The 26,048-nt window shown below is 40.9% G+C and overlaps 1 protein-coding gene across 4 annotated transcripts in view; it reads left to right on the top strand.

Moving 5' to 3' along the window:
* inppl1a (inositol polyphosphate phosphatase-like 1a) overlaps positions 1-26,048 on the top strand; it is a 34,659-nt gene that overhangs the window by 6,909 nt on the left and 1,702 nt on the right. Inside the window, exons 2-26 of one of the 4 annotated variants that reach the window (XM_023961492.2) lie at positions 4,936-4,999; positions 5,447-5,594; positions 6,553-6,634; positions 8,707-8,853; positions 9,771-9,861; positions 11,390-11,479; positions 12,120-12,218; positions 13,808-13,958; positions 14,198-14,304; positions 14,551-14,653; positions 14,783-14,979; positions 15,926-16,043; positions 16,202-16,298; positions 18,799-18,937; positions 19,025-19,124; positions 19,566-19,654; positions 19,760-19,841; positions 20,884-20,973; positions 21,101-21,214; positions 21,516-21,692; positions 22,968-23,123; positions 23,207-23,291; positions 24,263-24,349; positions 24,422-25,148; positions 25,780-25,913. In XM_023961492.2, the coding sequence (XP_023817260.1) occupies positions 4,936-4,999; positions 5,447-5,594; positions 6,553-6,634; positions 8,707-8,853; positions 9,771-9,861; positions 11,390-11,479; positions 12,120-12,218; positions 13,808-13,958; positions 14,198-14,304; positions 14,551-14,653; positions 14,783-14,979; positions 15,926-16,043; positions 16,202-16,298; positions 18,799-18,937; positions 19,025-19,124; positions 19,566-19,654; positions 19,760-19,841; positions 20,884-20,973; positions 21,101-21,214; positions 21,516-21,692; positions 22,968-23,123; positions 23,207-23,291; positions 24,263-24,349; positions 24,422-25,148; positions 25,780-25,913 (3,474 nt within the window). The remainder of the gene's footprint in view (positions 1-4,935; positions 5,000-5,446; positions 5,595-6,552; positions 6,635-8,706; positions 8,854-9,770; positions 9,862-11,389; positions 11,480-12,119; positions 12,219-13,807; positions 13,959-14,197; positions 14,305-14,550; positions 14,654-14,782; positions 14,980-15,925; positions 16,044-16,201; positions 16,299-18,798; positions 18,938-19,024; positions 19,125-19,565; positions 19,655-19,759; positions 19,842-20,883; positions 20,974-21,100; positions 21,215-21,515; positions 21,693-22,967; positions 23,124-23,206; positions 23,292-24,262; positions 24,350-24,421; positions 25,149-25,779; positions 25,914-26,048) is intronic. The other 3 variants (XM_078956506.1, XM_023961493.2, XM_023961494.2) reach the window with 3 other exon arrangements.

The following is a 26,048-nucleotide window of genomic DNA, read 5'->3' as shown; positions in this document are numbered from 1 at the left end:
GGAAGAAGCTCATTACTTTACATGTTCCAAAGTAAAGTGCCAAGGACAGAAACTTTTCTTTGGGTTTCTTATCAATTTAATATTCAAGTTCCCTCAGTTTGTAGCCTCCTTCATTTTCTAAGAACTATTTTTGGATGTTAATGATTTCCAACTAGGTCTGTATAGCAGTTGTGCGGCGTAAAAATCAACAAGGTCAAACGATTTTTAAAGTCTGGATTGATCAAATAAATTGTATGATCAAGATAGCCGCCTTTATGTACAATTCTGATGGCTCGTTTTTAAAGTAAAAAAAGATGATGTAGTGAACTCCTATAATTATTCCACAATATTTCTCTACAGTTGGTGAAATATGTTAATATTAAGAGGCTATACAATAAAAGTCTACTGTACTTTAGTATTGTAATATATGTTTAGATTTATATATTATTGAAATACTTTTTGAAACTTTAGTTTGCATGTTTCTGATGTAACACTTTGAATTGAGACAATATTTATTTTAATGGAGAGCTCAGTATTGGCATTGTAATTACAAAAAAAACATCACTTTAGTTTTATGTAGGTTCAAAGATAATTTGTTGTAATCCATCCATGACTTTATTTTGTTTAACTCTGTTCACCACACTCATAACTTCCCTATGATTGTCTGTAGAACAGTATAGTTACAAATGCTTTGAAACATTGAATATATCATTTATGTAAATATTGAATAGCCTTGGGCCAAGAATTGATCCTTGTGGGACACCACAACTTATGCCTTTGGCTTCTGATGTAAATTCATCAATCTTGACTAATTGTTTTCTTTCCGTTAAATAGCTTTTGACCCAAATTAGCGCTTATCCTCTTATCCCACACACTTCCAATTTGTCAAGTAGGAATAAGGTCATTTGGAGTGTAATTTAAGTTATGTTGACTGATTTAAACTGTTGCAGTGAAATGTAAATTATGTATTTAGTTGTTTTGCTATTTGTTCATGTATGGTAAGTTATATCATCATCGCAACATTGAGCGCTAATATGGCAAATTGCAAGTCCTAGTAGTAAGTTAGTTTTGTCTCATATCAAATGTAATAACCAGAAACCTATATACAGACTAACTTGTGTATCTGCAGACACATAAACACACATCAAACATACTTAGTTTTTCTACGCTTGCACTCATGATCACATTGACTTCCTGCTTTGGAACGTTGGAGACAAAGTTGTGTTAAGGAAGTGTTTCCAAATAAACTCTGGACCCATAAGTTGGTCTGAAGTACAGACTTTCACTTCCTGTAAGTTAAAATTTGAAAAACAAAACTCTTTTTGCATAATTCTGACTATTTTGGTGTATTTCTGTGAAATTGTGTTTGTAGTGCACCAGGTGCACATACATCACCTGTGTGTAAGCAGGCAAAGTAAGCCTTCTGCTGCAGGAGTCTAACAACAACCACCAGAAATTCAGCTGGATGAGAGGCTTACGGCAAAGAAGTTTAAAAGTTGTGTGTATTCTTTGGAAGGACAGGAGAAGAGGTGTTGAATCTCTAATCCAAGAGGACGGAGGAAGGCCCCGGGGCCGACAGTGCCCTCAGCACAGGCTTATTGTTAACAAGATTTTTGTTCTCTATGCTTTCAGTGAACATTTTCCCACAACAAACCACATGCTCCTTCTTTCTGTCCCTCCTCTTTCCAACTCTACAGCTACTGAAACAATAGTATTTACTCCACCGATCTGTAAAGAACATCAGCAGGAAGCCACACACACACACAAACCCCAGTGTTTACTGTACACAGCAGTGACGCCCATTTATGGGTTCTGTAGCAGAGGAATCATTTTAGCAGACAGCATTGTAAAAAAAAAAAAAAAAAAGGTTTATGGTTTAAAGTCCTACTCCAACCACCGTTTAATCTATTTTGAAGCGTTCCCAGTGGTCTTTTAGCCACGATTGTGCACTTTTTAGCCCAAATAAAAAAAGATCTGTGTTGTTTTCTAGGACATAGTTTCTGCAGAGCAACAGGAGTTCTTTGAAATTCACCCCCTTCCTAACATATGTGTTTACACACTCTCCCACTAGTTTACAGCCCCTCACACACCCAACCTAACGTTACCAGTGCAAAATAAATTCTGAGCAATATCAGAGCCATCCAGCCGTACAGTTTTGAGTCAGATTCCAGCTCAGACAAGGAAAACAAAGACGTACATGGATCTATTTGTCTACAAGTGGATGCATCAGAATAGATTGGAGCATGGAGCTTGTGGCCTGCGCTGTGTATTCTCTACAAACGTCACAAACACAATCTTTTTCTGACTTCATTTTTTTGTCTTCTCCTGATTTACAATGAATTGAAGAAAAAAATGCTCTGAAATGCATTTTTAAGCTTAATTTTCTTAATAATTGTCCTTCATCAGCAGCAAAAATGCCACAAGAACACGTTAAAAACACCAGTTTAATCAGAGTATGACTTTTTCTGATAGTGTTTAAATATTAGATACATACTGTTTTCAGATTTAAAAAAAGATTTTAACATGAATAGTTTTTGACTGTTCAGTCTCTTTATGCTGTGATAAAACCAAACGTGTGTGTTGCACCTATAGCAGTGCGGTTACAATGCCTTTCATGTTACTGATGACTCAGAGAAACATGGGGGATTCTCCTCAACATCCGTGCAGGACTGGTACCAGGAAAGGAGCTACAGCAACTCCACCTGTGTCATCACAAACAAAATATTGCACTCTAAAGAGGATGTAGCTGTCTGCTCAGAGTTGCATAACTGATTAGAGATGGACACGCTGATATGCACAGCTCAACCAAAAATTTCAGTACAATTTAAGTTTTTTTCAAGTTTTTCTATTGTCAAGAGTATGGAGCAAAAGGATTTTTGACTTATCTTAGTAATAATTTCCTTATTTCTAGATCCTAACTCTTAATGAGACCAAATAAAAAATTCTAGTCTTTGGTGACTTCGAGAAAAGCTTAAAAAGGTGTAGAGCAAAGAGAAGTTAGAACAGCTGAAAACCTGGTACAATATCTTGGATGAAATCTTTGCAAGTATCAAATAGTTTGCAGTGTACTGGAAAAAAAAAGTTGTAAAGTTTCCATAAAAGCTTGCTTTTGTTTGATTTGTTGTTTGATTGTTGGCTTTGGCGGAGAAAGGTTAACATCCCTCCGTTAGTTTCTCAGCTTGTTAAATCAATGTTTTTGTCTTATATTTAAATTGGCTGTTCTGCTGACTCCAGTAAGCATGCGTCCTCTGGTAGAAAGGTGAAGCAAAGTGACTCTCCATGTCAATATAAAAGCTAAGTGTCCCTCAGTGTGAACAGCAACGCTGTCTCACATTAGTCAGGGGAGGGAAAAAGTATAATTAGAGGCCTTTTTTTTATTTTACTTTTTATTCTACCGGCCACCCCATATCGGGCCTGATGGGCTGGCTGTTGGGGTTGCAGTGTGGGCTGGTCGTGGGAGGCTTTGGCTCGCTTCTGGGGGTGAGGGCAGGGGGGGCTCAGGACCGCCTGGAGGTGGTGTGTCTCTCGTCTGGGCACTGGTGTATGTCTTGGGCATTGGACCTGGGCCTGGGACACCTAGGGAGTAGGGGCAGCCACCCCTGGTTAGGACCCCTGCCCTGCTCGTTCTTTGTTCCCTTTGCCCCTCGGCTGGGGGGCTGTTGGGGAGTGTCCTCCTGCTCTGTTCCAACGGTGGGGTTCTAGTACATTGTGAGTGGTTGTTCCTTTGCATCTGTCTTTCAGGTGGGGGCCCTGGGTACCTGCCGGGTCGGGCTACCCGCTTGTACTGAAGCGTAGAATGTGATCAAGAACATTTCAGGAAGCACACAGTATTATCAACCCCCACCCTCCTCCCTCCCCCCTTGTCCTGTCTGAGCGGCTCACATTTATTACAAAGGAGGTTTATATTAACGCACTCGAAGAGCAACAGACAACCTCGATTGTAAAAGCAAAACATGTCCATCACTAGAGGTACTCGGCTGCAATCTGTGTGTTCATTTGCAGGACAGGACAAAGAAAAAGCAAAAAAAATTTGGGCGCCCCAGTCAAACCGCGCTTTAGAATTAGCTAACTGAAAGGTTTTTCTTCTTCTTCTTCTTCTTCTTCTTTTTTTTGTGTGTGTGTTTTTGTTGTTGTTGTTGTTTTATGAAACACGTTGCATCCCTAGAACCCACTCAAACCTGTTTAAGTTGCAGTGTTAGATCATTTCCTGCCAGACAAGACATGATGAACTGGTTTATTCCCAGGATGCATCTGTGTACGTTCATGGTGCCAATGAGAGCAGCATCAACATGGAAGTTGAGGCGTTGTCTAAATATTGTGTTTTGAAGGCCATCCCAACGCCTGCACGTCTGAACCCACACAAACGCACCAGCAGGACGGCAGAGTAAAGCCACAGTATTTGCCTGGCAAAGTGAACATTTTCAGAGCACTGGGGTAGACCAGCATTAGGGGGCTGGCATGTAAATCATTATTACACTTCAGCTTAATGCTGCAGGCGTTCAGTCACAATGTCAGGGCATTGATCTGTGATTGGAAGGGAAAACAACAGCCGCCCGTGTTTCACGGTCATAAAGAGAATTCACAATCTGCCTCCAAACACATTAACCATAACATACTTGATGACTCCGTCAAAGTTTTTATGTGTCTGAAATGTTGCGGCTTGTTTTCTTTTTTTTAACCTCTTTTGTTTGGCCTTTTTTTTTACATGATATTCCACTGCTTACTGTAAGGAGAAAGCACGTGCTCATAGTTGGGATAGACAGCAACAGGTTGACGCTCCCTACACTGTCTACACCCCTACACACACAGTGACACATACTTCTTTCTAACAGAAGACAAACACCAAAGGGGATGATTAAAATTGTTCAAATGTTCTTGTCTTGTGTCGTTTTCTTCTCCGCTTGCTTCCACTGAACTCTGCGTTCCCTCTTCCTCTCCATGTGTCTTCCTCTGCAGCTTCCAGAAGCACGTCCACACCTACAGGATCCTGCCAGACGATGAGGGATTTCTGGCCGTGCAGGTACCCAAGTGAAGCCTGTGCTTCCTCGCTAATGCATTTGCTCCAGCTGGCGGTTGGAAATGCATTTGTTGGCGCACAGCTCTTAGTAATGCACTCGCGCACACACATCAACAGCAGCCCGTTTGGGCCTCGTGCTCAACAGCTGTCAAGTCTCCTCCACTGCCAACTGCAGTCAAACCCTGGAACCTCCTCAGCAGCTGTCTGTCACTCTGCCTCTCTTAGTGTTGTGCGATTTTTGAGCCTCGATGAAAAAATTAATTGACTTTCCAGGCCCTGCAGTGTTTATCAAAGCTGTTCTTCCTGGTTTGACTTATATTTAGCCTGCTGGACTGCGCTTGCTTACACAACATAACTGTAGAACAATGGAGGCCACCAGTGATCCCAACTGTTTGTTGTCAGAGGCTGATTTGCTGTGGTCATCACTTTTTGGCTGTCCTTTGTGTTCAGACATCTCAGGGTGTGCAGCCCAAGAGGTTTAAGACGCTGCCAGAGCTGATATCGTTGTACCTCAATCCCAGCCAGGGTCTGGTCACCACGCTGCTGTTCCCCGTGGAGCGGGAGGAGATGGCGGTCTCAGACGACAGGGACTACTCAGGTATCTGACCCAAACACAGACAGAGCATTGACTTTATATGAGAACTGGAGTGAGGGAGTTTTACGTCACCCGTAGAAAAAGGTTTACTACTGGCTCTAACAAAATGAAGTTAATTCAGTCACCATATTTTTCGTGTTACGATCGCCTATTCATGGCCAGACCCATTCTGTAAATAATGGTTGGTCCGAGTCATCATTTCCATGGCGACCACTCTTGCCAATCAGGAGCTTGTTCGAAATCCACTCCTCTACCACTTGAAAGCGGGCTATAAAAAATCTGTCTATCAAACTTGAGATCAACTGATATGTTTTTTTTTTAGGACTGATGCCGATTATTAGTAGTCAGAAGGGCCGCGAGCTGAATTCTGTAGCCAATCTTCATCTGCACTAAAAGTCTCTTTGGGTCTGCCTCTTATTTGTGCATGGTTGGTGTAACTGATCAGATGGCGAATGGGCGGGACAATGCTGGAGACGGAGCGGCACAGCTACATCTGAGCCAAAATAACCATCTGAATAAAACATGGCTGATGCCAACACATGTCAAAATAACAAATACCTGCACCTTTTATGGGTCGATCCCTAAATTCCAAATTTTGAACGCTGGACGTGGGGGCCAGCAGACACAACCTACTTTTATTTAGGCTTCTGATTGTTCAGTTCATAGCTTGAATAACTTGAACTACAGTAAAAAAAATATCATGAAAAAATTAGGATTATCAAGAAAATGTTGATAAAAATGTATCAGAGCAAGAATGGTTTTTCTGACAAATAGGATGACTGGGTAGTAGCTGTTTATTTCTCTATAGAGGTCTATGGATTTTGGCTTCTTGGAGCCAGCAGGTACTTCCTGTTTTGAATGCCAGAGGGGAGGGGTCACTCAGTTCAGTTCTCATATACAGTCAATGGCACAGAGTGATTCTGCCTGTAACATCCTGACCCTCATTTTCTCTGACTGGAAGATGGAGAAGATGAGAAGCCGCCGCTTCCTCCTCGCTCTGCCTCCACCTCCACCTCCCCTGGACCAGAAACGCCCACTGAGAGGTACAAAGTCTGCTGATGAATCAGTTCATCGAGTCTTGCTTAAAGTTATGCAAGCAGGAATCACAAACCACCCGATTGACTTGACACCAAGAGGTGTTAAACCAACCAAATGACAGCATGGATGCAAACAAAAACCCGCCCCTGAATCTTTTTGGTTTCATTCTGTTTTTAAATATTAACAAACATACACAATTTTAAATCATATATAACATAAAGCTGGTGAACAAAGGTTTCCCCTCTTTGTCGTGATGACAGTGTGCCACATCCTGATGCAAACCGCAGATGATGCAGAGCTTGGATGAGGTGCTGCTGTAGTCACACAGCATTCGATGTGCATCAGCGTGTATAATAATGTCATTTTTCTCAGAGAAACATGTCCTGTTAAAGAAAAACAACCTGTTAGACAGGAGCAAACGCTCATTTGTACTTTTAGAAAAGCCAGAAAAAACGAAAAGGCCTTGAAGTAGAAAATGAGGTCTTTGAGAAGCATGAAATCTGTGGTGGAAAATACCTGCACTCTGTGCAGACATGACTCATTACATTTTCTTAAAAGGATGGAAGAAGAGCAAAAGGCAGGAAGTGTAATAGAAAGATGCATCTGTTTTATTTTTACATTCAAATATCACTTGAGTCTTTAAAACTAACACTGAATGTGACAAAAACCAAATGAAAGATTTACCAAGATTTACTCTGGAGATTTTTATTGGAACTCATGTCTATTTAAAGTAGTTTATAGAAGGAGAGAAAAACAAATTGAAGCTGAAAACTCATTAAACCAACTTTATTTTCTTCTGCATGCTATCCTGGGTGTTTTCCTCCTAAGAGAAAAACAAATGTTGTACTGAGCTAAAAACATTACCCTGACAACCTAAAGTCTAAATTTGCCAGAAGCTGGAGAAAAGCAGCTGAATCTGCTGTAATGTCTGTCAGCTCTCTCTGAGCCGGTTAAGAAGTCTGAAAACATCCTGTTTTCACTGACAAGATCTGATCATTTTAGGACATTTAAGCCATTGTCACATTGCATCTGCATGAGGAGTTAACCCAGAAAAGGTGCTGCAGGTTTTTGGGTCATAGAGAGGAGCGGCTGCATGTTAAGGTGTGTGTCTTTCAGTTCCCTTAAGGTGATACGGCCACCTTAAGGAATGTTGTGAAAATGGAATGTACCATTATTGTGTATTGGTAAAGCTAAAGTAAGTTGCACACACTTGTGATGAACATGTGAGTGTGGTCCTACGGTGTCCTTATGCCACACTTTAGTCCTTAGTAAATGCGAGTACTGGCCTTTTACTGCCTCTGCATGAATGCTGCACGCATGGGATGTGTACGTGATATGTAAGTGTCGATATGACACCTAAAGAATGTCCACACAAACTACATTCTGATTGTCTAATTTCCTCATTTCTAACAGTCAGGCTGCATACAAGGTGCACACACTTATGACATTAACAGCACTAATGGGCTCCTTGCAGATTCTGGATGATTTGGGGGGGTTACAAAGATGCAAATTATGAATGACACACCTGCATCTCACTTACTTCTCTCTTACTTACCCATACATGTTGTATATGTGTTCACTACGACCGCCGCATGCCCGCAGAATAAATGTGTATGTAGATTTTCTCTATAAGGGCTGACAGACTGCTCCACTTTCTTGATATTTTGTGCAGGCCACCTGTAAGTCCCGTACAGGTTTGCACATTTTTTGCCTGCAGATGGCTTGTATTCATACGTGAGGACGGTTGTGACTAAGGTTTTATGTGAGCATTAACAGTATTGACCTAAAAGCCAAACAGTCCAGCAAATGTGCAGGAAAACAGACAAAATAGCAGATGTTGCAATCTGTAAACACAACGATAAAACCCAAAAGGCTTCAAGTTAAACTGTGGAGAAGTCTCAACTTGTAAGGTGTTGCAGCATTATTGCTGTGTTTGCTATTGTTTTAGTGTTTGTGCATCCAGGAAGTGGCTGTACAAACTGGCTTGAGTTCAACATGAAATCCCCCCGGTTTTCATTGTTTTCATGTCCTCCTGTGGTAATGACAGCTCACTGGACTGATTCTGGTTTTGCTTTAGCAGTCCAGCAGCTAATGGCCTGAGCACCATCTCCCATGATTACCTGAAGGGCAGCTACGCGTTGGACCTGGAAGCAGTCAAACAGGGAGCCTCCTCCCTGCCTCATCTCAACAAAACACTAGTTTCCTCCTGCAAGAGGCTTAATGGGTAAGCTTTATGGTTTTCTGAGTATGCAGTGTTTCCTGTTTCCTCAGGCTTTTGGTCACAAAGGTTCAAGTTTGAAACTCAAAAATTATGACAAGCAGCAAGTGGATTTGAATTAACAAAACGATTCACTAAAAAAATATTTAACTTAAATAGGGTCACTTTAAAATAGACTTGACCATTGTTCAGGAATGTATTAAGTTTTATTTGCAGATTAAGATGATGACATAACGTCTTAAAAGGTCTATATTCTATGTTTTTCTCAAGCCTTTCAGAGTAAACTATATCCATTTATTTCATAATATATTACTTAAGGAGGATTTTTCAATAAAATATGAGTTACTTTCGCAGTAAAGTTTCTTACCTGGAAGTAAGACGACTTGATCTCTGAGGCACTGGGTTTCTTTCCGAGTTAGTGTCGTCCATTTCATGACGTCAACCTCCTCAGTGTGTCTGCGTTTCGCCCACGAAAACACACAACAACCAAACTTTTGCAAAGACCAATATGCGTATTGTAGAGCCTTACAAAAGCGTTTTTGCTGATCACCGCTAGCTCAGCAGAGAAAGTGTGTGTGTGTGTGTGCGTGTGTGTGTGTGTGTGTGTGTGGGGGTGTGTGTGTGGGTGTGTGTGTGTGTTAGCCTGGAGGCAGTGCTGGCAGCACAGACGCTTCCTGGAAGGGGCTGTTCCTGAATAATCTACGTCAGTTTGTGAGGACCAGCTCGTTTTTCTGGATTGGGAGGGGCGGGCGCTCATAAGGCAGGTTTTTAGAGGGACGCTCCGAAACACGTGAATGGATCGAAATACTGCCTTGGGGTTGCTGTTTTTTTGTTGTTTTTTTTGTGAGAAATCAACATTATAAAACACTTAAAAGTTCAAAAACTTGATTTTGCATGGTAAAGTTTTTTTGTTCTTTAACCAGGGAAGTGGATAAAGTCCTTTGTGGACTGGAGATCCTATCAAAAGTATTTGATCAGCAGAGTGCATTCATGGTCTCAAAGATGATTCAGCAGGTAAGGATGACACATTTGTCTGTATATCTATGATTTAACTTTCGGTGAATGTTTTTTTTTTTTTTTTTACATAAATACAGATTAGTAGCTTATAAAATGCTAAAAAAAAATTGGTAAAATTTGGGCAGCTTCAAACATTAATTTCCTATGGCAAAATAAAAGAACCAAAGCAAGTCCTTCCATAAGTGATCAATACATATTTATGTAAAGATGAGTTCCAGACTTACTCATTTAAAGAGAAAATAGCTTATTTAAATAAAGTGTTTGTCTCCGGGAGAAGTAGAATAAAATATTTGCAAGTAGTCCCACCTAAAGAGATGAGTTTGGTCTGTAATGTTCATCTTAAATAAACTTCCACTCTGACAGAGTGTAAAAACAAATCCAGGAAATCACATTGTTTGGTCTTTAAATAAATCATTTGTATAAATGAGGAGAAAATATAACAAAAGTTTACCCTAATGCTTTCTCATGTAACCCTGGTCTCAATGACCGAGGTCAAAGGTTTCTGGCAGGTCTTTAGTAGGTCTGTGTCTGCTATTTTGGTCCATTCTTCCAATCGGATCTTCTCAAAAGCAGTGATGTTTTGGGGCTGTTGTTGGGCAACACTGACATTACACTCCCTTTGCAGATTCTTTTTTGGATTGTGGTCTAAAGGCTAGAACACTCCAGAACCTTGAAATGCTTTTTACGTAGACACTCCTTTGTTACCTGGGTGATGTGTTTGGGATCATTGTCACGCTGGAAGATCCAGCCATGTTTCATTTTCAATTTTTTTAATGATGGGTGGACGTTTTTGACCAAAATCCCAGCAAATATGGATCCATTTCTCATTTCCTTTATACAGATCAGTTGTCCTATCCACTTTGTAGAAAACCAGCCCCAAAGCATGATGTTTCCACCTCAAGACCATTAATATCGTCCTTGGAGCTCCAGGTGGAGGGAGATTGTCAGTGATCTTGTATGTCTTTCATTTTCTAATAATGTCTCTAACAGCTGATCTCTTCTCACCAAGCTGCTTCCTTATTGTAGATTGGTTCATCCCAGTCTTGTTCAGGTGAACAATCTTGTTCTTGGTGTCCTTTGACAGCTCTTTGGTCTTGGTCATGGTGGAGGGGTTTCAGTCTGACTGTTTCAGGGTGTTGACAGGTGTCTTTTATCCAGATAACCACTTCAAAAAGTTGATATTAAAACAGGTAACAAGTGGAGGGTACAAGAACTTCTTAGGGACAGATCTTTTGTTTGTTTGTTTGTTGGAGATAAATTCTTATTTTCTGCAACGTCAAACAAATAAATTATTTAAAAATCAAACAATGTGATTACCTGAATTCTTTTTTTACGTTCTGTCTCTCACAGTGTAAGTGTTTCTATGATGAACATTACAGACCAAACTCATAATCCTTACTAACAAACACTTTTTGTCTCTCTGTAATTACTATAGAGAAATTGTTTGAAGTGACATTTTAGTTGACCTCTTTAATTGCCATGTTCTCACAGCAGTGGCTTCTGTGTGTCTGTCTTAATCCATCAGTCAGTGAACCAGGGTGGAGACCAGGAGTTGGAAAACTTGGTGACAAAGTTGGCAATTCTGAAAGACCTGTTGTCTTCCATCGAGAAAAAGGTATACTTCATCCTTAGTCTGAGTGTTTTCCATTCTCTTTGCTTTTTCTGCTTTTTCTAGGCCGCTTTGCTGTGTTTTGATTTTTGGGCTTTAGCATTATTTTACCATCTATTTCCGAACCTTTGTTTATCCCCATTTGGATCCTTGGTGTTCCACTTTAACGGGCTCTACTGATTTCTTCAGCATTTCACATTATTTAAAGTTATTTCTCTATATTCTTCATCTATTCCCTTTAGGTTGACTTCTTTCTCCAGTTTAGCTGGAAACATGCTGTCAGCTCCAGAGGGATTCTTGATCAAAGCTTTGATTGGTTTAAGTTGAAGACATTTGAAGTTGTTTCTTTGTTAAACACACACTTGAGACTGCAGAGCATCACATGGAAGTCTTCAGTGGGCTCTGGGGGAGATGGCCTCCAGTGCAGGGAAGCTGCATGTCTGGACATGTGATGAAAATAGGTCTTCCTTCCCTGATTCTCAAAGGAAATGCTGACGTTAAACCCATTAGAGCTGACCATGACAGTGCATTTTCCCTTCTTTCACCGATGCCCTGTCCTTTTGCAGCCTCTTGTGTTTCCTTATGCTCTTTCTCATATTGTTTGTCCACTCCCCCACACTCACACACTTTCTCTTTGTCCCTTCAGGCTCTGAAAGCACTACAGGACATGAGCTTGTCCTCCCCCTGCTCTCCTCCTCCTTTCTCCATGCGTCACAGCAAAGCCATTCCTGTTCAGGCTTTTGAGGTAAACACGTACAAACTCACACGTGCACGCTTGTGCGCTTCATTAGTAGTAATCTGCGTGTGGGGGTGGAGCTCTGTATCTTGCAAAATACTTATATCCCACTAAAATGCTCTGAAGCGCTCATGAAAAATGTTTTATAGATTCTGCTGGTGCAGGATTGAGTCATATATTTTTTTTTTTTCAGTAAACAGAATCTTAAAGATCAGTAACCCTTGTGCTATCCTAGGCACTTTAACGTTGGGAGTTGGGTCATCTAGACCCACTAGACAGTGCTCTGAACCTTTTTTCTTCAATGATTTGTGATCTTCACTGGTGTCCATGGATTACATGAAATCTTTCCACCTTTATCCACCTTTGTCATGGTAGGGAGAACACGTCAATGTAAGGGTGGGGTCATCTAAGATAGCACAAGGGTTTTAAGCAACTTTAAATTTAAGCTGATGATTGCTTTTGTCACTGAAGGTTTGTTCCTCACAGCTGATGCCTCAGTGGTTTATGGCATTTTTCCATAGAGAATGGAAAAATAGTTTCAATGAGAAATATTAGGAACATTCTAGTCGGGAGACAAAAGCTGAACTTGGAGCCTCACATAACAGAAAATAGATGAACTTTAAATGGGCTGGAGCCCAGAGTGAAGGAAAGAGCAAATAAGTGAGGTTGAATATTAGCTGATAACTCAGTCTGAATCATCCTGGCATGAGTTTAGTCATTTCCTGTTGTTCAGGAAGAGAAATGTTTACCCACAAACAGTCTTACAGTCATACTGTAATGATTGAAAGTGAGAGATTCCTTTGTAAGTTTTTGCAACTCTTAGTATAGATTTTTTTAATTAAATTTAAACAAAAAGAGGGAAGAAAATGATGCACAGAAACCAGAAAAGCGACACATTTTTTGCTTTTTAGACCCACAACAATGAAAATTTTTGTTTTTGTTTTTTTATATGTTTTTGTGGTATTTTTTTGATGATGGAGGACATTTACTAAAAAATTTAAGTTCAAAATTGCATTTCTGATTATTTCTTTATTCAAATCATTGTGACTCAGGCAGACAAAAGAAAGCTTTTTGGTCGGTGGGCAGGTCACAAGCTCCCTGCTCTCCTCCATTGTGATGCATCCAATTGTAGATGACTAGATCCATGTACGTCTTTGTTTTCCTCGTCAGAGCTGGCATATGGCTCCAAACTCTACAGCTGGATAGCTCCAATTATGCTTGCCATTTTTGTTGCACCAGTAATCTTAGATTGGGTGCGTGAGGGGCTGTAAGATAGCTGGAGAGTGATGGGAAGGAGGCGGGGGTTGGTCCACGCCAACAGTCCCGACCACAACTCACAGGTGAATTTCTAATGCCGCTGACTACCGGTACTGCCGCTCTGCAGAAACTATGACCTAGAAAATGACACTGAGTTTTGATTTTGGTTAAAAACAAATCAAAAGAGGATTGGAGTGGGTCTATAAAATACATTTAATGGTGGATCTTTACGACCTCTCACTTCACCGTCAGAGACATTTTACTGTTTTGTGCTTTTACACCAAACCAGTGCGTGTACCTTAAGCGTCTGAGGAGCAACCATTGCATTGTGTGTCTCACAGGTGAAGCTGGATGTGTACCTGGCAGAGCTGACCAAAATAGGAAAGAGTCAGAAGTACACTTTGTCTGTGGATGTGGAAGGAGGGAGGCTGGTGGTGATGAAGAAGGTCAAGGACAATCAGGAGGACTGGACCACATTCACACATGACAAAAGTAAGGAGTAAACAAAAGTATTTGCGCTGCTTTCACATTAATAATGAGGAGAAATCTCACCCTATTAGTCATTTATGTATGAAATATGATATTAGTGTTCAGAACCAGTTAACCTGTTGTATGTTGGGATTTCCCAGGTATGTGGTGGTTCTGTTTCCACAACATCTGATCTGTATCGCACATTTTGCTTAAAAAATGTTTTTGTTTTTTATGTCTTTTCTCATCTGTTTCCATCTCAGTACGTCAGCTGATCAAGTCCCAGCGGGTCCAGAATAAGCTTGGCATCGTGTTTGAGAAAGAGAAAGACAAGAGCCAGAGGAAAGACTTTGTCTTTGCCAGTGCAAAGGTAGGTCTTTTAAAACAGTAACATATGGGGGGATTTGGTTGTCATTCCATCATTTAAAGAAACATTAGAAACCATGAAAAAACTTACATTTAAACAGGTTATTAAACTAATTGAAAAACCTGAGATTTGTTTGTGTTTCAGGGTCTTTTTGTGACTATTAAGATGCTTGTAAAGAATTGAAACAGCTATTTGTTTTGAAATGTCTCCATTATGCTGTAAGAGGTGTTTCCTGTCTCTGTCTTTCAGAAGAGAGAGGCGTTTTGTCAGCTGCTGCAGCTCATGAAAAACAAGCATTCCAACCAGGATGAACCGGACATGATTTCTATCTTCATCGGCACCTGGAATATGGGTTAGATGCACAAGCTTGTCCTGTCAACGCAATTTAATAGATTAGATATTGATGTTTTATACAGAAAAGAACAAAACATGAAGTATGTGCATGAAGCTGTTTCATTAAAATTTTGCTGTGGGTCTGCAGGGTCTGTACCTGCACCCAAGTCTGTGGCATCATGGATGTTGTGCCGCGGCCTTGGGAAAACTCTGGACGAGATGGCGGTGACCATTCCTCACGACCTGTACGTGTTTGGAAGCCAGGAGAACTCTGTGTGTGATAGGGAGTGGGTGGAGTCGCTGCGTGTCGCATTAAAGGAGCAGACTGAACTGGATTATAAACCGGTGAGAAAAGATGATGAATGTTGAAGGACTACTGTAAGCCTGTCATGGGATGAGGATGGAAAACAGAGCAGACTGTGGTTTATATGTGCACAAAAGCTTAAAGCCTTAGTCACATACACCCTTATGGGGCGTTGACCCAGAAAAAGTGCTGCGGGTTTTTGGGTTGTCCGGGCCCGTGTAAGGTTGTTGAGTAGAGCGGCTGCATATTCAGGTGTGTCCTGCAGTTCCCTTAAGGCTCGTAAAGCCACCTCAAGAGGCGTCACGAAAATGGAGCTTACCGTGGCCATGCATGTGGTAAGTGTGGCGTAAAGTATTTGTAAAGATAATTTACGCCAGCTTACCGTGGCCATGCGTGTGGTAAGTGTGGCGTAAAGTATTTGTAAAGATAATTTAAGTTGCAGGCATGTATGACGTACGCTTGATCCTGTCGTACGGTGAACGCCACACTGTAGTCATTAGTAAGGCGTGAGTACTGGCTCCTTGCTGACCCTACGTGAATGCTGCATGCACGGGATGTGTCAGTGCTCGTAGGACGCCCACACAAACTACACTCTGATTGTCTAATCTCTTAATTTTTTTACAATCAGGCTGCAAGCAAGGAACAAAAACTTATCACATGAACAGCACTACCCGGCTCTTTGTACAGTCTGCATGATTTGGGGAGGGTTGAAAAGATGAAAAATCCATGCAACAAGCCTGCGTCTCATTACTTTACCTTTACTTAGCCTTATGTGTTGTATAAATGTTACCGATAACCTGCCCATTGACAACAATGTTAATGAGCATACCTGCTCTACGGCTCACTGAGCGATCTACGACCTTGATGTTTAGTATAGACCACCTATCCACTTCTAAGGGCAGTTGTGACTAAGGCTTTAGGAGAACTAAGCGTGCATTATTTGTTTAAAAGTAAAAGTGCTGACCACAGCTTGTCTTGTTCCTGCAGATCGCTATCCAAACACTGTGGAACATCAAGCTGGCTGTGTTGGTGAAACCAGAGCACGAGAACCGCATCAGCCATGTGGGGATGTCTAGTGTCAAGACGGGCATCGCCAACACTTTGGGTAACTGACACTCCCTGTTAGTCTTTACTTTCCCCTAAGAACCCCAGATAATAGTCCGGTAATCCCACATCTGTGAATTTTCTACTAATTTAATGTATGTGTCTGAAAATTTTTACACAAACTGATGTGTGTCTGTGTTTATTTTGATGGATGTCTAGGTAACAAAGGAGCAGTGGGTGTGTCGTTTATGTTTAACGGGACATCGTTTGGCTTTGTGAACTGTCACTTGACTTCGGGGAACGAGAAGATTGGCAGGTACCTGCTGACGGTCCACACCAATGCAGCGTCATGTTCACATTTCCACAGCAACGTCTTGGTCAGGAAAGCCCCACATGGTGCATTCAGTTAACGCAGCACAACTTCTGCTGGGGTTTACCTCAATATTACTGCCTTATTTCATGATCAGACATGAGCTTGGTAATGTGCTCTTTTTTAAATATAAATATTTAAATGGAGTTTTGTTTTTTTCATTTTTACTTTCTCTTCTGGACTTCTCCAAGCTTTTCACTGTGTTTTTAAGGATGACTGCCACCTGCTGAGCTTGAATGGAATAGTTTTCACTTAAAGGTGAAAGTCAAGGTTTGCTGTTGCAGTTGACTCACTAAGGCAGGGGTGTCAAACTCATTTCCACCGAGGGCCACATCAGTATAGCAGCTGTCCTCAAAGGGCCGGATATAACTTATACATGTAACTAAATGTAATGAAACATACACGTAACTACTCCTTAATGTTAAACAACTAATTTATTTATTTATTATAACTTTTGAAAGTGACAATTACAGTTGCATAGAAAACATATGTTTGCTTGTTACTCTGTCATAAATCCTTTTAAATTTGATTCTGTCAGGTTAGGTTATATGGACAGTGTTTAAGTCCTAATTTATAGTTGCCCAATCTGATATTTCAAGGCAGATTCCCCCTATATATATATATATATATATATATATATATATATATATATATATATATATATATATATATATATATATATATATATATATATATATATATATATATATATATACACATCAATTTTTATTTTTTATTTTAAGAAATCAAAAACTTTTATGCTCTCGAGGGCCACATAAAATGACATGGAGGGCCACATTTGGCCCCCGGGCCTTGAGTTTGACATATGTGCACTAAGGAGATTTAGACAAAGAAAAGGGAAAAAACGATAGGAGACTAAAAAAAAATTATTTTACAAGAACATATACTTCCAGATAGGGATGAACTGAATATTTGGCAACAAAAAATATCAAGTGATATTTGAAAATCATAGCTAAAATGTATCCTAGGTCATTTATCTTTCAGTGAATAAGTCGCCTTTTTTTTGTTTCTTTGTGTTTTGCATAATTTGGCCGGGGGTACAACTTAAACTTAGATGTGACCTATATTTGATTTTTTTTTTAAATAAATTGGCTCATGTTTTCGCTATTTTCCCACTCACAATTTCTAGAGAGTACTATAGGTGTGTGTGTATTAGTATTTGCTACTAACAACACAGAAGAAGAAGAAGCAGCACCACTTAGTCTGATCATCATGGAGGAGAATCTGATCGTTCTCCTCATGAACTTTAAGATATTTTTTGAATCTTCATCGAGACATCAATAAAAACATCCTCTACTTTTAATCTTATATTTTTTTCCCTCTTCAGTTTAATGTGGGGCAGCAAATGGTCAAACTAGGTCACATAGAGACAGAAGTACTGCTGAAAGCGGCCGTCATTCAGACACAGCTCCTGCCCACCGTACTGGGAGAGTCTCTGGATGATCTAATGAACACAGACATTGAGATGTGATTGCCAACATGTTTCAAAATAAATAAACTTGATCTCTGAACATCATTCATGCCTTCCATGCACTGTATAGTGAGTGTTTCCGACTGAGGCTAATAACCTTTGGTGGTAGCTCCTCCCACATGTGGCGTAAGCAGCAAAGTCATGAAAATATTTTTGGAAAGGTGTCGAGCAGCAAATTTGACGCGTGTCGAAAGAGAGACAGAGGACATGAATTTGGAGCATGAATAGCATCTTTAATTGTTAAAGTGTGACTTCTATACGATTTTTCTATTATTATGCTTTTTTTGACTGCTACAGCATATAGTCCAGAGTGACTTACTGTCTGTTAAATACGGTATGGAAGGTTTCAAAAAGGAAAAACTCAACCTTCACGTTTGATATTTGATTACTATTCTGTATTTGGCCAAGAGTTTTAATTTTTCTTTGGCTTCAACCACAAATTTTCATTTTGGTGCATCCCTACTTCCAGATGTTAAAATCTGTTTATCCTCACAAGATAACGCAACAACAAAAGTTTTATAATATAATGTTGCCTCACTATATTGCAGTTTACCTATTGCTTTTTTCTGTGCAATTTTGCATGTTCTTTTTTCTTTTACAGCCCACTGTGTTCTGTGTCCTGATTGGCTTTTGACTTTGTCAATCTGCTTCTTCTGCGCAGAATCCGTTCAGTTTGCTGCAGTGACATAAATTGTTTGATTATGATCAGATATTTATATTTATTCTTTCATCCTGGTTTTTTGTTTCTATGAAGGTTTGAACTTTGAGAGTTTAAACAAGAGAGAAAAGCGTTAAAGTTTGTCATAGAAAAGTGTATGAAGTGTGCATTGAGGGGTTTTACAGCCATGAAACATTTATAATCGTACGTAAACCCTGCAATATACAAAGGAACAGTACTTGGTTTCTACGTTTGTTCTTGTTATCTGAAGCACACTCAACTTTTTCCCTTTTAAGGAGGAACCAGAACTACCTTGATATCCTGCGGCTGCTGTCTCTGGGAGACAAACAGCTAAGCTCCTTTGACATCTCACTGCGCTTCACACATCTGTTCTGGCTGGGAGACCTCAACTACCGGCTGGACATGGACATACAGGTAGGTGATACAGGTCGAGCTCAAACCAAAGCCTGGATCCAACCCCATCTGTTTACTGATCCGGTTTGCTTTGTGTTTACTCTGCAGGAAATTTTAAACTATATTAACAGGAAGGAGTTTGAGCCGCTCCTTAAAGTAGACCAGCTGAACCTGGAGCGGGAGAAGAATAAAGTCTTTTTACGCTTCGGTCAGTAGGTCTTACGTCTCACTTCCTCTGTCTTGAACCAGAGTATATTTAGAGGTACTACAGGGAATTTAATGTAGGGAAATATTATCTAAGAAAACTCAACATTTCTTTAAATACATTTCCTAGTGGTTTCATAAACATGTGACTCTCAAAAGCACCTGCTCAGCAGTTCAACCTAACCACAGGTTTCCTGTGCTTGCAGGAAAAAGAATCCCTTGTATTTATTTATTAAAGAAATAAAATGTATTTTTAAAAAGATGTCAAAATTGTCTTTGAGATATCTTGTAGCTTTTTAAAATATTTTGTTACTTGTTTTATATGTCTTATTTTTGCAGTCTTTTTGCACAAGGTAGTTGGTGCTATTCTATTCTGTTCTATTCCTTAAAATAAGAAAAACAATATTTTGCACTGAAAAACTAAAAGTAAATTCTTTTCTCGTAGCGGAGGAGGAGATCTCCTTCCCACCCACCTACAGATATGAGCGGGGCTCCAGAGACACGTACGTCTGGCAGAAGCAGAAGGCCACAGGGGTGAGTTGATCACTTAAGACACACGCTGGAAAAAAACTCCCCGTTTCCTCTTTCCGTGAGTCACCCCGGTCATTCTTGTTCGGTCTGGGTTTTCGTCTGATGCAGATGAGGACTAATGTTCCATCCTGGTGTGACAGGATCCTCTGGAAGTCCTACCCAGAAACACACATGGTCTGCAACTCCTATGGTGAGATGGAGAGCCCTTCTTCTCTTTATAATCAGGACATGTGGCTGCATACAGTCACTGTCTCACATTAGATAACCCTCAGTAGTCTTTGAACTCACTAGAGAGTTTACTAATCAGGTCATTTACAATGATGCTGGCCTTCCAAAATTATAGTTTTCATTCAAAATTTAAATGTAGGTTTTTAAAAAGGTTTTTATCTTTGACATTTTCGCTTTAAAACAAACATAACAAGGGCTATGATACGTAATAAGGAGCTTCACCCGTTTTTTTTAATTCAGTTTTCATATTTTGACTTTGTCTATGCTTTATTTCTTTTTTTATATTTTTATATATTTATTATTTGTATACACTTTTGATTTTTGTCTTTTGATTTCTAAAATGTAAAAAAAAACAAAAAACAGTCAATTTACTACTCAAAATGTTGTTTTGCACAGATTTAGTTTTATTGTGAAATTATTGTGACAATGAAAAGATTTTAATATAAAAGAAGCTAAAAAGTTGAATATGAAGCAAGAAATTATGATTTCTTGATCATTTTTCATAGAATATGAATGATGGCACAAAAAGTTTTTTTCCACTCATAGTTAGTGGTTGAGTGAAGCCATTTGTTGTCAAAAATTTCAATTTACGCTTTTAAATCATATAAAAAACAAACAAATTGTCCTTAAAAACAAATGTTAAACTTTTTTTGGTAGGTTGTTGTTTGTGCTAAGACAAACCAATATAGACACTTGTTTTCTAAAAAGTTTTTAAGATTTATTGAACCCTGAAGCCCAAATCTGAGAATATCTTGCTAACTTTAACAAACTGTTTTTGTCCGCTTCCAGACTTACGTATTTAAATGTTATAACAAGCTTAAAATTTATAGCGCTGATCATAATAATGAAAATAAAATAAATATCCGATCCCTGATCGGAATACAACGTCCTATTCTGTTCGAGTCTAGAACTACACAATCAGGCCAATCATGTGATCAGATCGGGACATTCCTAGTTAAAGTAAACTTGTGTGCACACTAAAGTCAGTCATCTCCTTTTCCCAGGCTGTACAGATGATATAGTGACCAGTGATCATTCCCCTGTTTTTGCAACGTTTGAGGTTGGAGTGACCTCCCAGTTTGTCTCCAAGAAAGGTGAACGTCACACATCTTCAAAAATACTTGATTTACACCCTTACCTGCCGTGTTTTTTCTGTTCCTACTTATTTTGGTTTTAGTTTCTAAAATATTACAATAACAATTAACTTTATTTTATCTGTAGGTCTGCCAAAGTCTTCAGAGCAAGCGTACATTGAGTTTGAGTGCATCGAGGCCATAGTGAAGACGGCAAGCAGGACTAAATTCTTCATTGAGTTCTACTCTACTTGTTTGGAGGGTAAGGCTGGCCTCACTTCTTCGATCAAGGACTTATTCCTGCTGCCAGGCAAACAAAAATACAAAAAAATGTTATGTTCTCCAGAGAATGTAATGAACTCTCTGCTTCTACCTGTTTTATCCTTTCCTGTCCAATCCTTCCCATGTCAGAAAGTCAGTATGCCTTAAAGTTAGAATCCAGTGCTGCATGCTCCTCCCCCATCCTCCATGTGCTTTTAAGTGTAATGTGATGAAACCTCTCCTTTCTCCCTTTTTCCTCCCACGTGTGCTTTCTTCTCTGCACTCCTCCACCTGTGTTGCAGAGTTCAAGAAGAGTTATGAGAACGACACTCAGAACAGCGACAACATCAACTTCCTGCGAGTGGGCTGGTCCAACAAGCAGCTAACAACCCTCAAGCCTCTTCTGTCAGAGATCGAGTACCTGCAGGACCAGCACCTGCTGCTGACGGTGAAGTCAGTGGATGGATACGAGTCCTACGGTACCCAGACCCTCCCGGATTAAACTCTCTGGCCGAATCATAATCCATTCCTTACCCCTACAGCTTCTCCCTCCCCCTACATTTAGCCCTCCAAGCGGGGAGTTACAAAAAATAGAATGGATATGTCTGAATTACCACCCTAACCCCTACATAGTGCACTATATTGTGCGTTCGCCATTTTGTAGTGCTGTCCGAATCTACAATTCCCAAATCGAGTGCCCTGGGAATTTCCCAGAAGTCTCTGCGAAAAACCAGTGTGCATCGATGCTCACTAGATCGGCGAATATAGACCACAATGCATTGCGTCGGAACATTTTTTACCAAAAAAAGTGTATTTTTTTGATAAACCATCAACGTTTTTATCTTCAGAAGACAGTGGACTTAAAGAATAGTCACAAAACGCTTGTTTTAATTAGATTTTGACTTCATAAAATCGATGACATTATATTCGCTGTTAAAAAAAATAAAAAAGGAGTGAGCAAGGTGTTCGAATTGCTTTAAAATTCAGGGCACTACATAATCCCGCACTATATAGTTTTTTAGTAGTTAAGGATTGGAGTGGGAACCAATGTCTTCAAATCCGGACATTCCTACCTCTCAATGATGTCATCAATAGTCGCCGGTCATCTACGTTAGCTCACAGTTGCCAACGCTCGGAAAATGTTTAACAACATAGATTTTATAACTATAAAATGTAATGTAATGTAAAATGTAAATTTCATGCTCCAGAGCACACCCACATGAAGAAATGTGCTGGAGTCACAACGGCTCCCCCTTAAAAAAATTTTTTTTGACACCACTAAAGCTCCAAATGCACTTCAGTTGGAGCAATAGGGATAGGGAAGCAATTTGGATTTGGCCTTAGTCACAACTGCTCTTAAGACTGGTGTGGTATCAGATTGTCCTCCATGTTGGTTTTGGGCCACCCACTAATCACGTCATCAACACTTGATTGGTTAATGCGAATGCAGATTTTGAACTCTGGGGGCACCATGCTGCCTGAAAGCAATGCTGCCAGACTGCCACACCACACCCAACGCTCCAAACACGCCGCGTCTGTACTTTGACCTAAGATTGAAGATGGAAGCCACTGGCGTGCAAACTGCATTTGGTGTGAACATATCTTAAGCCACTCCTCTTTATGACTCTCCATGGCCTGAACATCCCAAAAACTCACAGCACCCATACGGGTCAACCTACTATACAGGTGTAAGTCACTAAGGCTCTACGTCAAGAAAAAGGTCACCTTACGTTTGCTTCTGTTCCTGTCTATAGGAGAGTGTGTTTTGGCTCTTAAGTCAATGATCGGCAGCACGGCACAGCAGTTCCACACGTATCTGTCTCACCGCGGTGAGGAAACTGGAAATATCAGGGGGTCTATGAGGGTCAGAGTCCCATCAGAGAGAATGGGAACCAGGGAGCGACTTTACGGTAAAACTAAAGTCCTGTCATGTTTGGATGACGAGCTCGATCAAATACAGCCATCACTCAGAGTCTCCTCTCTCTTCTTTTAGAGTGGATCAGTGTGGACAAGGATGAGACGGGAGGACCTAGAGGGAGACCTTCAGTGGTGTCCAGAATGGGACATGAGTATGTGAAGTCAGTAAACTTCTCTCTTTCATTTTGATACTTAGTGCTGTTTTGTTGAAGGAAACTACTTTGTTCTGTGTGACTGCATGAGTTAAACTAAGTGGTATCTCACAAATAACACTAGTGACACTTATGGTGTTGTTGCATGACAAAAACACAAGGGAGGAAGACAAAGTCACACATCTTCGGTACTTTTGCATCTTTTCTTTAATATGAATCCAGTGGAGCTTAATAAAACGCTACAACCTCAGCATTTTTTCAATCTGTAAAAGTGCAAAGAAGGATGTGATCTAATGATTAACACATCCATACATGGAGCACCACTAGAGTTTTAATATAGTTTTGCAGCACCCCCTGCTGCTTTACCACTTGTACTTTACCCAGTATATATCTGGGAGTTGGAATTCTAAATTGAGTGGGGATAGATTTGATTTATAAATCAAGATCAACCATTGACAGATCAAACCACAATTCTTTCTATTCTATATGTTTGAATGGTTGCTAAATTTTTGTTTTTTATGTATGTATGGATGTATGAAAATAAAAATATCTGTTTAATTACCATCATTTCTGCCTTTATTTAGAACAAGAGATCAACAATACATAGCAGATAGAAACAAAGAAATGGTATTTATCACTTTAAATAATGTCACTCACAAATGTTTTCCTGTCAACGTCTCAGTTCAGCAGTAAACAAAACAGAAGCATCTCTGTTGCTTGGGATCATTTAACAACATATCCTGAAAATGTTCTCCACAGTTTATCCATCCTCAAAGTTTAGCTGACGACAGTTTCGGTAAATAGATGACAACCAGACAGAAGAAGAAGAAGAGACGTTTGTTTACAGTTTGGCTGTTTTGCTGCAGCTCAACAGAAAAAAAGTTGAAGTGCACTTGGACTCCCTGCAGGGTTTCTGCTTCAACTGAATGTTCAGATGTCTCCTTTTGTCCCGCCTCCTAACTCCTCCTGATGTGTTTCAGGCCTTCTGTGGTTCGCAAGCAGCTAGGAGAGCTGGGAAAGGTCAGTGAGGAGGCGGAGAGAAGCAGCAAGGAGGAAACCGCAGCAAGGTACAGTGAGAAGTGTTACCTGAAGGAGAAGGTTGCCATCTTTTTGATCTTGTGTTTTTTGTTTTTGGGAAGACCCAAGCAGGACGGGCCCGACGGCGGCGACTCCATCAGCAAGAACAGCTTCAACAATCCCGCCTACTACATCCTGGAAGGAGTTCCCAACCAATCCGCTGCAGCTATTTCCCCAGAACTCCTCCCATCTCCCACTTCCAGCAACCCCCCAGCAGCTAAAGTCAACCCACCCTCAGCAGGAGTTCGAACCAAACCCCCTGCTGCACCCTCAGGGCCCCTTCACTTACGCAGAGCTGCAGCAGGCCCCCCAGCCCGGACAATCACTGAAGAGGGCTCCTCAGAGGACGATGGAGGTTCCTGCGTGGCGGGGGCACAGGGAGGAGGTGCTGGGAGCACTTTGAATCGGCCCCCTCCTGACTTTCCCCCTCCTCCTCTGCCTAAAGGAGCCCTGGAGATGGTAACGGAGGCCCCATTTAACAAACCCCGCCCCCTGTACCCAGATCTGGCTGAAGTCAGGATCCCACCAGCTGCACCTGGGGGCCCGCTGGCCCTGGGAGAGGGCTTCAGGCGAGGTGGGGGGATGGCGTTGGATGACCAGTCATGCTCCGTGCTGCAGATGGCTAAGACGCTGAGCGAGAGTGAGTTTGGTGGGCAGCCTCCACCCCGTGCTCCCTCAGCACCTCCACCTCTCCGAGGGCAGCCCATGGGGGCGGGTCTGGATGCCTGCCGCACCTTCCCCCCTAGAAACCCCATCACGGAAAGCATCGCAGAGGACATGCCGGAGGAGGTGAGCAGCGTTAAGGCTTAATAAACGCTCCACTTTGATCCTCCTAATCATCCCATAGACTTGTACAGAAGTAAACAGTTTATTACTCAGTCACTCTGTTTGTCAGAAGTACCATTTTTGCTTTGATACTTTAAAAAAAAAACACATTTTAAGGATATTTTTTTCTGTAATTCAAGTTAATTAAGTTATAAAATGACCAATCAGAGGCCTCAATAAAAGTAGGTGGGGCCGGCTGACCCCCATGTCCAACATTCGAAACCTTTGATTGACAGATTTCATGTAGCACAATTTCACGTGGTAGTGGTGTAGACTTCCAATAAGCTCACACCTGATAAGCCATGGTGGTTCCTATAGAAACGACTCAGACCATTCACTGTTTACTGACGTCTGGCTCCAGCATGGCGGCGTCAGTATCACGAAAAAATGGTGACTGAATTGACTTCATTTGGTCGGACGGATACCATTTTCAGTGGGTGACGTCCCACTCAATCCAGTTCTCTGATACAGTCAAACTCCCAATCCCACTGTCAGGGTGGACACTCCCACACTAGATCACTACTGTCCGTGGTTTACATTCCGGATTTCTCCAAATCATGGTTTGGTTGACTGATCCAGCGTTTCATGTTCGCAGGCCCTTTGGGGGAGCAGCAGCTCGTCTCTGTCAGTGGGGGAGTCGTCAGTGGGGGAGTGGCTGCAGAGGCTGGGCCTGGAAAAGTACGAGCAGGGCCTGCTGCACAATGGCTGGGACGACCTGGAGTTCCTCAGGTGCATCCAGTCGGTCCGGAAGTACCTTTACCCCTTTAACGCCAGAGATTTAGCTCCAGTGTTGATCTTCTTTGGATAGCAGTAACTCTTCACTCGCTAATGCATTTAACGAAATTCCAGCAGATTCTGAAAGCT

The sequence above is a fragment of the Oryzias latipes genome, chromosome 13 (assembly GCF_053564925.1).
Source record: "Oryzias latipes strain Hd-rR chromosome 13, Olatipes_Hd-rR_3.1".
In the NCBI taxonomy this organism is placed as follows: Eukaryota; Metazoa; Chordata; class Actinopteri; order Beloniformes; family Adrianichthyidae; genus Oryzias; species Oryzias latipes.
This window is presented reverse-complemented; position numbering and strand designations above follow the sequence as displayed.